This window comes from Equus asinus, chromosome 3, assembly GCF_041296235.1.
Source record: "Equus asinus isolate D_3611 breed Donkey chromosome 3, EquAss-T2T_v2, whole genome shotgun sequence".
In the NCBI taxonomy this organism is placed as follows: domain Eukaryota; kingdom Metazoa; phylum Chordata; class Mammalia; order Perissodactyla; family Equidae; genus Equus; species Equus asinus.
In genome coordinates this window covers 34,858,249-34,872,136 of record NC_091792.1, presented here as the reverse complement: position 1 = coordinate 34,872,136, position 13,888 = coordinate 34,858,249, and the positions used below count along the sequence as shown (strand labels likewise).

General features: G+C 36.4%; 1 protein-coding gene across 4 annotated transcripts in view; it reads left to right on the top strand.

Moving 5' to 3' along the window:
- The window catches only part of TTC29 (tetratricopeptide repeat domain 29), a 209,784-nt gene that overhangs the window by 68,090 nt on the left and 127,806 nt on the right, over nt 1–13,888 (top strand). For all 4 annotated transcript variants that reach the window (XM_014838138.3, XM_070504863.1, XM_070504862.1 and 1 more), the window contains exons 7-8: nt 3,632–3,844; nt 11,738–11,823. In XM_014838138.3, the coding sequence (XP_014693624.1) occupies nt 3,632–3,844; nt 11,738–11,823 (299 nt within the window). The remainder of the gene's footprint in view (nt 1–3,631; nt 3,845–11,737; nt 11,824–13,888) is intronic.

The window sequence follows — 13,888 nt, the reverse complement described above, 5'->3', positions numbered from 1 at the left end:
GTGACTGAATCTGGGGCACCTGAGAAATTCCAGGTGCTCCCACAGATGTCATTGCATCCTTTAGATTAAAGTGGGGAATTTAGATGCAGGCTGCATAGCTGGCTATACCTCAAATCCCTGCAGAAAGGCCGATGAGAAGCACATCAGGAGTTAATATCTGTGCCTTATGTTAGAGGGTACCAGTGATCGCCTGAGTAGAGTCACAGAATTATAGACTGGAGGAGACTGGAAATCACATAACTCAAACGTTGTTCTTCGCTTGAGAGATTTACTCCACCTGAGACTCCTGACTCTTGGTTCATTGACTCGTACCTGATGTGGTGGAACCAAGTGGTGTGGGTTTTTGGTGATCCTGGGTTTAAATCCCAAACATTGCTTTTTGGCTATTTGAGTCATTTAATCAGTTTCATCTTTACTGCAAGAGTAATAATCGTATTTACTTCATCAGTTTTTGGAAGGTTAAATAAGATAATGTACAGGGGAAAAAACCTTCCATTTTGACTGTACCCAGTAGGCATTCAGGAAAGAATAGTGCTCTGTTCTTTCACTTGAGCATTTTGGACCAGGCACCTTCCTCATCAGAGACCTCAAGGAGGCCCTTCTGAGAGCTGAACCTTGGCCAATAATCATGAGCTCAGTGATGCACTGATGCCAGACCCTAAAGCTCTAGAAAAAATCAAATTCAACGGAAAAGACTATTTCTCAATCATTCCAAGGCCTTCTTCCATAGTAGCCAACTGAAACCGATGTCCCCAGAACCTCCCTTACTTTATCCCTGCTTACACAGCCTGTCCAGGATGCCGAATGGCATCAATAACACGGAGAGAGGACTGGTTTATATAAAACACCAAAACACAGTCCCCACCTTTTCCACTCTTCCCTTCCTTCATCTCTCTCCCCATTTCTTCCACTTCTCCTTTCCCCACTTTCGCCCCTCCCCGCCCCTCCCCAACCTCCTCTTTCTGCTTCCATGTGGATCAAATCTTGGACATGGCTATCGGTTCTCATATTCTATTTACCTCATTATCCCTCACTTGCATCTCATTGTAATTTGTTCGGTTATCCAGAGCTTCGTCTCCTGGCTCTCCTCCTGGAATTTTTAGTGAATCTGTTATTTTATAACACACCTCTGGACTCTCTTTCCATCTGGTTACTGTATGTGACCACAGATGGGCTGTTAGGTCCTTCCTAGCCTCCTTACAGTCCCAATTTTTTCTGGAACTATCTGGTTTACTCACAGTTCCCTATATCTACCTTTCCCTACTCACATGACCAAAGAGAAATATGTATCTGTACTTTATGAATAGATGGATACTGGAGAGGAAAAAAAGGAACTCGTATACATCTTTCCAGGGACACAGAGCTGCACTTTACAGGTAGAAATATAGTTAACAGAGGAAACATAACGCGCATATATGGCAACGCTCATTCAAGTTTTAAAAAAACGGGGGTCATGGGTATTTGGAGAAAGATGTTTTTAGTGAGAGGTGCTACAGGAGAGGAATGAAAAAGTATGCCTGCTTTTGTGGCAGGTTGGAGAAAAATTGTCAGTTAAGTGTAAAGATAGATTAGAGCAGTGAACTTCAACCTGGAGTATTTGTATCAAAATGAAAAAGGATTGAACGCTATTTTAAAAATAGTTTCTATTTTGTATTTCTTATTTAAACATGTACATATTTTGATGATAGAAATGTTAGAAAATGCTAATCATCAGAAAGAAAAAAGAAGAGCAGAAAGGAAACCATCCGTCACCCAAATAACGCTGTTAATGCTTTGTAAATGTTTTCTGATGCTTTCCAGTATTTTTGCTTATCGTAAACACCTGTCCCTGTAATGAAATATTCTTCTATAACGTCTAACATCATATTTATGGCTTTGTAGTCTTCTATCATGTGAAATTTCATAGTACAAGGTTATAAATATCTCTGCAGTACGCATTCCCCTCGCTGTGTGTCTTGGCTGCTAGGCGCTCCTGCACGGAGCAGCAAGGGCATAGACTGGCCGTGCCTTTACTGAGCTTTTGTACAGATGATTTGCTGATTATCCACTTCTGTTTGTTGTGTTTCTTTGTGAATACTATCCTTGTTTATGTGTGTGTTCTTTAAAACTTTAATACTAATTTTGATAAATTCAATGCAAAAATAGTGGGAAATTATATGCAGTAGTCATGGCAGCGGCTACAATATCCTGTAATATCCAACCTGTAATATCCAGTGAAACCTACTTGAGGAAATACATTGAGTGTGATACGACCTGCATAGGTTAATTTAATCAGTCATGATAATACTGTTATAAGGACTCAATTATGGGTTTTCTGCAGAAAGAGTAAGTTATACTTCAATTTTTAAAAACCCAAATTTGTGGCTATGTTTCAATTGGCCTGTTGGACTTTTGAAAAATATTATCACTACGCCAACTGATAACAGTAGCTATGTTTATTGAGCACCTAGTCCGTATCAGACATTGAACGTGTATTAATTCATTTCTCACAAAAACTCCTTAAATAGTTACACTATAATCCTATTTTGCAGAAGAATTAAATTCAGGTACAGAGAGGGTAGTAATTAGCCTGAGGCTAAACAGCAAAGAGGGTAAAGCTGGGCTAGGAACTCAGACTGTCTGCGTGGAGTCTGCACTCACTCTTAACCACTGCTGTTGGAATGCCTGGGTATAAGTGCTTTGTCAGTTAATTCCAATTAGGTAACTTCAATACCATAAAAGAGTACTTACATTACAGGATATTGTGAACGTTTCCACAAGGCAATTCACAAGTGAAACACAAGCCACAGCATGGAGCTGCAAACCACTCTTCCAGCAGTGTGCTTGCTCATATTTCAAGGAATGAAATGACTTAGAGCTAATTTAGAGTTTTGGCTCTGTGAAGATGTATTTTGGACTATATTGTAAAATATAATCCAGAAATGCAGTTAAGTTACATTTTAATTATTCAAAATTAAACAGAGTCTAGAAGTGCCTGCTTGGAAACTCAGTCAAACTTTGAGAAGTATTTTAAAGCTCCATAATATTTGAATTTGAAATTTGTAAAAAAAAAAAAAAATCCTTTCTCAAGATACCTGAATTCTTCTTGAGAGTGAGGACTGGCTGGCTATTGAGAAAGCTGTGCAGGATAGTGGTGAGTGCATGGGCTCCTGGATCTACTCACCCACTAGACATGCAATCTGGGCAAAATGCTTAAGCTCACGTTCTCTTCTGTAAAATGGAATCATAACAATTCCTATTCCATAGGACTGCTTTGAAGATTAAATGAGGAATGCATCTAAGACTCATAGCGCTGGTGTGTTGCATACATAATATTAAATAAATGCTAGCTAATATGGTTATTAATAATTATTACTGGATTTTCAGACTGTCTCTAAACGTACATAATCCTGGTCAGTTTCTACTAGCCGAAGTATGTCCGTTTAGCAGGTGTCCATCCAACATCAGTGCTGAATCTGAGGTCCAGATGGAGAGAGCTCCTTTCCCAGCTTAATCCTCTTCATTCTTAGAAATCCTTGACTGTATTTTGTGGCTTTCCCCCCTTTAATAGTAAAACATATAATGTATGCAAAATTTTTGAAAATATGTTCTGGCCTGTGGTTTATATTTATGAATGGCTTTTATTCTTCAGGTCAGCTTCTGGAAGCTGCTGAGCATTATGAAGTATTCCATCAATTGACGCATGGGCGGATGTGGAAAGATGAGACAGGCCGCTTTCTCAACTTGTTGGCCTGTGAGAGTCTCCTGAGGACTTACAGATTACTCTCAGACAAGATGCTGGAAAATAAAAAATACAAACAGGCCATCAGAATTCTAATAAAAGCTGCTGAAATAGCCAAAGAAGGTGGGTGGAAAAAAACTCTCTCACATTGCTTCTTTTAATGGGCAGACACTGCTTCTCCCAAGAGTGGAGTAAAAATCTTCAAGTGTTTGGGTGATTATTTCCTATGAAATGCAAAGACAAATGCCATCAATATACTTTCAAATTTCACTGTAAAACAGAGGTGCCTTAGTGCTGACAACAAGAAATGCATTAGTTTCCTGAAAACCTTTATCTCCAAAATTACAACCCTCTGGGAGCAGTGTTATAAAAGAATGAACCTGTAATGAGAAGGTATGGACATTTGCAAAAGTTAAGGGTGTGTGTGTTGTGTTGTGTGTGGGTATATGTGTGTGTGTTTAAGGTCATATATTTCTTACAATCTGAGAGATCTTTCATTGTTTGTAAATTCCCTATTGTCGGGTCATAGGGAAGATATGATAAATATTTAGTTAGGAGTAACAGGAAAGTAGAACCTTAATATATTTTAGACCCTTGCCTGTCAAAGCGTGACTTTTGGACTGGGAGCATCAGCATCACCAGGAAGCTTGTGAGAAAAGCAGCATCTTGGGTCCCACCCCCGAGACCTCTGCATCAGATCCTGCAGGTTAGCAAGATCCCCAGGTGATTTGTATGCACCCTGACAGCAGTAAAAATGCTTTTGTGAGAGCTGATCATGTCCTTAATATTCCATATCATTTGCATATGTATAAACTATAAAGAAAAAATTTGTAACATACTCATAAGCTTTTACTTTGTGAGAAGCAAGGATATTTTATTACCATATAATAATTTATTAATAGAGTAGACTTTTCATGAAGAAGAAAAAGATAGAAATTATGCTCTTGAACTGAGGTTTATTGGCCCATGGATATATTTAATTAATTGGTTTATTGAGTAACAGATGGCTTATTTGGGGTAAGAAAGACTGATCTTCTGGGTGTGATTTTAATTTTCTAAAGAGTGAAAGTAAACAGCTTATTCTCTCTGTTACTTCTTTTAGTAATATTAGTTGGAGTACCCACAGGAAATCACCCCCATTGAAAAATGTAGCCCACAGAATGAACTGCTGTTGAATGAATGGTGATCTAGTACCTTCCCAAAGGGGTGAACACGGACATAAATAGTTAGCTCTTAGATCAATTTCAGCAGCTAACTTTAGTCACATGAAAAGTTATGTGGAATTTCAATGTAAAATCATGTATAATTAGGAGAAGGTATTTTACTTTAGGTTCACATTTGCTCAATTGTAAGGTAGTTCACAAAGAAAGGAAGGTTCCCAGGATCTCTTCCAACAGTTGGAGCCTGCCGGGCAGTCTCCTTTCTGAGAGCATCTCTTACTTTCCAAAGCACAGATAAGGAGAACAAGAGAAACCTTAGTTCTTATGCTGTAATAATTTTTCATTATCTTTTAAGACTGATAAACATTTGTCCCCATATTTTCCATAAAAGAAGGTAGATAGGTTAAGGGGTTGTACAATATTTTACAGAGCTCTGACAGCAGCTTCTTCCTCTCATCTCTTACTTTGGTTAGGGAGCCTGAAGCAGCAAACTGATGGTTGCCTGGATAAGGCATGCCTTCCACATTGGTCTGTGTAATATTTAAGCAGTACTGGCATCCACTGTGGACCAGCTCCTTAGTCAGGGCACCTTGGTGTAATGCACAAGCATAGCATGAGACATGCAATGGTCTTATGATTCTGTTATTTTCATCATTCATTGGTCTTTAGTATATTCACAAAGTCGTGCAACCACCAACAGTCACCCCATACTCACTAGAAGTCACCTCCCATACCAACCTTCCCCTATCCCCTAGCAACCATTTATCAACTTTCTGTCTCTATGGATTTACCTGTTCTATATAAATGGAATCATACATCGTGTGTCCTTTTGTGTCCAGCTTCTTTCACTTTGCATAATATTTTCATGGTTCATCCATCTTGTAGCATATATCACTACTTCATTCCTTTTTATGGCTGAATAATACTCCATTTTATGGTTGTATCACATTTTCTTTACCCATTCATCAGTTAATGGATATTTATGTTCTTCTCACATTTTGTCTATTATGAATAAGGCTACTATGAATGTTTGTGTACAAGTTTTTTTTGTTTACATACCTACAAGTGGAATTACTGGGTTATATGATAACTCTTGTGTTTAACTTATTGAGAAGCTGGCAAAGAGTTTTCCAAAGTTGATGTGCCATTTTACATTCCCACCAGCAATATGTAAGGGAATCAATTTAGCCATTTCCTCCCCAGCACTTGTTACTGTCTATCTTTTTGATTACAGTCATCTTAGTAGGTATAAAGTGGTATTTCACTGTGGATTTAATTTGCATTTCCCTGTTTACTAATGATTTGAGCATCTTTTCATGTGCTTATTGGTCATTTGTATATCTTCTTTGCAGAAATCTCTGTTCAGATTCTTTGCTCATTTTTAATTGTCTTTTTTTTTATTGAGTTGTTAAGTATCATTTATATATTCTAGATTCAAGTCCTTCATCAGATAAATGATTTGAAAATATTGAGTTTTCTTTTCACTTTCTGATGATATCTATTGAGGAACAAGTTTTTAATTTTGGTGAAGTCCAAAATAATCTACTTTTTCTTTTGTTGTTTATGTTTTGGGTATTATAACTAAGAAGGCTCCCCCTAATCCAAGGTCACAAATATTTACTGGTACATTTTATTCTAAAGTTTTTATCATTTTAACTCCTATATTTAGGTCTATGATCTATTTTTAAGTGTGTGTGTATGTGTGTGTGTGTGTGCGTGTGTGTGTGGTGTGAGAAGGATCCAACTTCATGCCTTGTGTGTGAATATCCAGTTGTCCCAGTACCATTTGTTGAAAACACTGTCTTTCTCCAATAAAATGTCTTTAGACCCTTGTCAAGAATTAATTGTCTGTAAACGTGAGGGTTGTTTTCTGGACACTCAATTCTATTGAGGTGATCTACATATCTATCCTTCTTCCACTACTACATAGTCTTGATTATTGTAGTTTTGTAGTAAGTTTTGAAGTTGGGAAAAGCGTCTTCAATATTGTTCTTTTTCAAGATTGCTTTGGCTATTCTGTGTTGTTTTAATTTACACAAGAATTTTAGGACAGTGTATCCATTTCTGCCAAAAGGACAGCTGGGATTTTCATAGGGATTGCAATGAATCTGTCAGACAATTTGGAAAATATAGCTATCTTAAACTAAGTCTTCCAATCCATGAATATGGGTTACTGTCTATTTACTTATTATATAATTTCTTTCAATGATGTTTTGTAATTGCCAGTGGACACATTTTGCCCTTCTTTTGTTAAATTTATTTCTGCTATTTTATTCTTTTTGATGCTATTGGAATTTTTCTTTCATTTTCAGATTGTTCATTGTTTGTGTGTAGAAATTGACTTTTGTATTTTGATCTTGTGTCCTGCAACCTTGCTAAACTTATTTATTAACTTTCATGGATTTTGCAGATTCTTTAGGATTTTCTGTATCTGATATTATGTCATCTGCACTTATAATTTTACGTCTTCCTTTCTGATCTTGATGCTGAAGAGTGATAGAAGATGCCAGCCTAAAAACCACTTTGACATAAGGAGTCTTTTGAGCTAAAGGCACTTGAAAAACAACAGATGCAAGAAGGACATTCTAATCTCCCTTTTTCATCCTGAAAACAGGAGATAAATACTGCCATGTGAAAAGATGCCCTCTCTGTACAACGAAAAAAGAAACATTCTTTGATGGGGAGTCAACACTAAGAAAATTCTGGGGGCTGGCCCCATGACCCAATGGTTAGGTTTGCATGCTTCATTTTGGCAAACCAGAGTTTTGCCGGTTTGGACCCTGGGCGCAGACCTAGCACTGCTCATCAAGCCATGCTGAGGTAGAGTCCCACATGCCACAACTAGAAGGACCCATAACTAAAAATATACGACTATGTACTGGGGGGCTTTAGGGAGAAGAAGGAAGAAAAAAAACCCTAAGAAAATTCTGTACAAACAGATCTTGTCAAAATATTCCTATTTTCATTTAACTTTCCTGTGTTGTTTAGTTACTTTTTCACAATTGTCTCGCTTTGTTCAACCCAATGTTAAAGCACAGAGGTTTGGCAATTTCTTTAGCTCTTCTTTCCTTGTGAAGGCTCCTGTGTCACCTAAAACTTGTGTAAATTTGTGTGCTTTTCTCCTATTAATCTGTCTTATGGCAATTTAATTCTCAGGCCAGCTGAAAAACCCAAAGATAGAGGTAAAAGTTTGCTTCCCCTACAGTGCCTTTTCTTTTTCTCGCCTAGTTGTACTGGCTAGAACCTGCAGTACAATGTTAAATAGAATTGGTGCCAGGGTACATCTTTGTCTTCTTCTTGATCTTAGGGTGAAAACTTTCAGTCTTTCTCCATTAAGTATAACATATTATGGGTTTTTTTTAGATACTCTTTAACAGATGGAGTAAATTCCCTTCTATTTCAATTTGTTGAGGATTTTTATCATGGATATGGATTGGATTTTGTTAAGTGCTTTTTGTGCATCTATTGAGATGATCATGTGGTGTTTTGTCCCTTCTCTTAATATGGTATATTACATTGATTGATTTGCACATGCTGAACCAACCTCGCATTCCAGGAATAAACCCACTTGATCATGGTGTATAGCCTTTTTCATATGCTGCTGGATTCACTATGCTAATATTTTACTGAGTTTTTTTTCTGTCTATATTCATAAGGAATATTGGTTTGTAGTTTTCTTTTCTAGTGATGCCTTTGTCCGGTTTGATGTCAAAATAATACTAACCTGATAGGATGATTTGGGAAGTGTTTTCTCCTAATTTTTGGAAGAGTTTCTGAAGTATTGGTGATGATTATTCTTTAGATATTTGGTAGAATTCACCAGTGAAGCCCTCTGGGCCTGGGCTTGTCTTCGTGGGAAGCATTTTGATTACTAATTCAATTTCTTTCCTTGTTGGGGATCTATCCAGATTTTCTATTTCTTGAGTTGATTTTAGCAGTTTGTCTTTCTAGCAATCTGTCCATTTCATCTAGTTTATCTAATTTGTTGGTATATAATTGTCCATAATATTACCTTTTAATCCTTTTTATTTCTGCAAGGTCTGTAGCGATTTCCCCTCTTTCTTTCCTGATTTTAGTAACTTGAGAGTTCTCTCTTTTTTTCCTTGTTCAGTCTAGGTAAAGGTTTGTCAATTTTGTTGACCTTTTCAATGAAACAACTTATGGTTTTGTTTATTTTCTCTATTGTTTTTCTGTTCTCTGTTTCATTTATTTCCACTCTAATCTTTATTATTTGTTTCCATTAGTCTTTATTTTCTTCCTTCTCTTTGCTTTGGGTTTAGTTAGCTCTTCTTCTAGTTTTATAAGGTGGAAAGATGTTCCTTATTTTTTAAAACAGCCGTTTATAGCTATACATGTCCCTTTATGCTCTACTTTAGCTGGATCCCATAAATTTGGGGTTGTTGTATGTTCGTTTTCATTCATCTCAAAGTGTTTTCTAGTTTACCTTCTGATTTCTTCTTTGATCCACTGGTTATTTAGGAGTGTGTTTAATTTCCACATAGTTGTGAGTTTCTCAATTTTTATGTTATCTCTTTCTAATTTCATTATCTTGTGACTACCATCTTCTAGTGGGATCTACCACCTTGACAAACATATTTAATACTGAAACCTGCTTTTTTTCTCTGTACCCCCACTTAGCACTCCCAATTCCCCTTACCCTGCTCTATTTTTTCTCCAGAGTACTTATCACTATACTACTTACCACATAATTTATTATGTTTATTGTTTATTTTGTGTCTCTTTCTGTCTCTATCCTCTAAAATGTAAGCTCCCCAAGGACTGGGAATTTGTCTGGTTAATTTACTAATGCATTCCAAGTGCTTAGAGCTGTGCCTGGCACAGAATAGGTCCTCAATAAACATTCATTGAATAAATGAATGAATGAACATATGTTAGCCAAATAACAAATAAAAGTTTTAGGGTACATTTTAATGAAGTATTTGAGTTGCTCCCAAGTACGTTGTCTATATCTATTATCCCTGCCACCTGTGATGATCCCCTCTCTACACTGTCTAGCAGACATACTAGCATAAGAATGGATAATTTAGGTCTTGAAAATAAAATCATAGTATTTTCTTTAAGATAAATGACTATTGATTTGGATGGCAAAGTCAATATTAATTTAACCCACTCAAATAAACTACCCAATATAAGTAGCATTTTGCCCTTTTTTTAGTATATGTGTTGCTCAGCTTTAATAATGCTGATATTTTTCTCCATTATTTTGTTGCTTTCACTTTATCCTAACTTTGTCTCAATTGTTAAGCTGGAAAAGTTCTTATGCTTAAACCCTGTTTTAGAACTAGTATTTGGTGTGACCTGACTCTTTCAATTAGCTGCCTCAATATCTTTCTGTCAGCAAGGCTAGATTTTTCTTTCTCTCCTCCTCTTTGCTGGGATGTCCTTTACATAAAATTAGAGGCAAATAATGAGTTAGCGCATGCCGTTGCTAGTGCTTTACCATGGCTGCACAATTTAACACAGCAGGTACAAATCACGTATAACCAACTTTTAATTATCCAAGAGGCAACTTCCTTTCACAGCCTCTTTCTTCTACCCCATCTTTCTCTTCCCTATCCCAGTCCTATCCCCAGCACTCAAAACCTAAAGCAGAGAAAAAGTTAGGATCAGCTGAATTATCAGAGATAAAATTCCCCAGCCTGGATCCCTGGCACCTACAACTCTGCTGAAGTGAGATCTTGAGGGTATAATTCTCTGTAACTGGTGAAATTGCTAGAGAAGAAAAAAAAATACTGTCACTGGCATTTGGCATCCTGTTTTCTTGCAGCCTTCCAATTGAGCCACTGCTTCATGAGTGGTCATTCAGAGAGTGGTGACAATGAATGCAGCAGAGAGAACTGCTAACTCCTGCTGAAATCCATCATGGTTGAAAAGCAGAGTTCAGAAATCTAGAGATGCTTACTTTCCAAAGATCAAAAATGAGGGTGGTTCTGTCAGCATCTGCATTGCCCAGGAGTTAGGTAACATTGAAAGTCAAAGAATTACAAAGTATGAATAGGATAGTATTCTTTTCAAAAATAAGAACCTTTAATTATTCTTGTAAGCATATTAGATTTATGTCATGTTTAGTATATCAAATGTAAGTAAATCATGCATTTATTAGATGGTATGATGTGTGTCTTATTGAACCACATGTTACACGTGTCCACATTTTGCTTTTGGAAAAAAGAATTCGATAATTCCTGGAATAAAACACATTACACAGAAATTAGAAAGGCTAAATTCCTTGAGATGTTGAGAAGCATCACCAGTCATTAGCAAAGCAAAATGTTTGGATTTCAAAATATGCCTGGAATTTTGTACCAAGAGCCCAGGCTCGTCCATCATCCTCACCCAAGTTTTAACCAATAACTTTTAAATTGAACCTTGTCAAAACAGCAATTTCTTAATTTGTTAATTATCTTCCCTGTTAGATACTTAGCTGAACGTCAGTCTGTTTGTGTATGTGTGTTTGTGCACCACGTAAGGTTAATACTTTTACAAATATTTCCTGTACGCAGTAGCAACTGTGCTGAATAGCTGTAGGTCTTTATATGTTGGACCAGTACAGAAATCATATATGAATGTCAAGATAATAATACTGGGCTGTGTATGTAGAGCTAAAATCCTCGTATTTATACTGCTAATGTACCTTACTCCAACACGTGTGATCCAGGTAAATTGTATTAACGTCGGCCTTTTTTTTTTATCAGTACAGTTAGGTTTCAGAGATTTTTGATAAATCTGTATACTTTGTTATAATAACTTTCTACTCTCTTAAAAAGCAAATATTCTGTTTGTTGTAATAAATCAATGTCTTTAATGCCATAGTAATTTTTCTACATTTTCACTTTAGGAAATGACAGGAAGATGGAAGGAGAAGCTTCCTATTACTTGGGCTTAGCACACCTGGCTGCTGGAGAATATGAAACAGCATTAACAGTAAGTTGAAGTAAACTTTTAATCATCTCCATTTTAAAATTTTTGTCTTATTATCTTTATTTTACTTTATTGTATCTTGTTATAAGGCCAGAAGAAATGGGGTGGGCCTGATGTCAGTGTACCTATGTATAGAGACTAAAACAAAATAGCAGTATTCTAGAAGCTTAGAAAACATTGGTTTAACTGTTGGTGGAAGGTAGTATGTAGTCAATTACCATGAAATGCTTTAGGATATATGAAAGTTAAATATGTGGAGTAATGTGACCCTGTACACCACCATATAACCAGGGACAAGAGGAAATGGGTTTAAATGACAGCAAAAGTAAATAGTAAAAAAAAAATTACAGTAAACTTATAACATGATTTGAGAAAATTTGCTTAGAAAAGATTGTGATTTTTAAGCAACAGAGTGAATTGCATTGTCATGGACCTTTAGTGTTGGGGTGAGGAGGTGAGGTGGTGAGGAAGAAGGCATCACCGGGGGAGGGCATTGTTAGTCCCAATCTGAGAAGTAGCCTGGTTCATGATAAAAATCAGTGTCTCCCTATTTTGTGACCAGGCTTGATATGTTTGACCAAAAAACAAACAAAAAAATGTCAAGAGCTATCTTTTCTATATTATAACTGAAATCATTTTTCTTTCATTCTTTTCTCTCCTCTACTATATTTCAAGTGTAGCTTCCTATTTCATTTCACATGCATCTCTTGTGATGATCCTGTTTGATATACGGCATTGGTTTCATTTTCTTATTTGAAAATAAAGATCTTAGAATCTCTTCTTTTCTCTTTAGATATTCATGCTAAGTAAGATTCCTGGATTTTGGCCAGATACTTTTCTCTAACACCCTTAAAATTGGGTCATCATAGGAAACTTAGATTTTCCTAGATGACTCTCCTGCTTAATATTTCTTAATAACATGCACTAAGCAAACTGTTTTCCAATTACTTCAGGGTCAACAAGATGCACACTTTCCTCTAGGAGCTAATTTAATGAGGGTGACCAACTTGTAAACATAACTATAATTCAAAGCAGGATGAACGTGTGTTTTCTGAGTGCAGAGCTAAGAGTGGTTGGTTCCAACACTGAAGATCAGGGAGGTTGCACAGAAAAGCTTTTGAGGGACAGGATTTCTACAGGCAGAAAGTGTGAGAGTAAAGGATGAGAGAACATTAGATACACACCCATACACCCTCAGCATGAACATAGCATGTTTCAGAATCAATGAATTGTCAGGTGCAAGATAAGATACACTATGAGATCAGGTTGGAAAATTAGGTGAAAACTAGCTTATAGATTTTCTCTCTCTTTAATGGATAATGCAAGCACATGGCAAAATAAATTCAAACAATACAATGGAGTTTACAATGAAAAATAAATCTTTCTTCCACCCCTATAGTTAGTCTCACATTTCTTTTCTCAAAAGCAAATATAGTTACAAGTTTCTGGTTTATCCTTCCAAAATTATTCACATGTATTCATAGCATATACATATGTCTCCTTTTTGTTGTTTACAAATTGGTAGCGTTTCATGCACACTGTTCTTCATGTTGAGTTAGCGTCTTCCATACTAATGTGCATAGACATGCCTCATTTTAAAAGGGCCACATGGTATCCTGTGGTATAGTTGTCCCATAATGGATTTAACCATCTCCTATTGGTGGGCATTTGGGTTATTTCCAATCAGTTTTTATTGCAAAGGGTGTGGTGAATAGCTTTGTGTCAAAAGAAGAGATGATCTATAGAATTAATTCCTAGAGGTGGAAATGCTGGGTCAGAGAGATGAATTATGTTTTTATTTTTATTTCTAAACTTCCTGTCAAAGAAGCTTCACCAGTTTACGGTCCCATAACAATGAATGAAGGTGCCTGCTTCCTCAAGAGCTGTTTATGTCTTTAGGAAATTAGGCATATGTGTAATATGTGTTGTGAATTTTTTTTCAGGCCTTTGTTTTTTTACCTTGTTTACGAAATTTTTCCATGCTGAACTTTTAGATATGTATGTGGCCAAATTTATCAATCTCTTCTTGCATGACTTCTGGACATTCTTATAAAGGCTACATTCATTA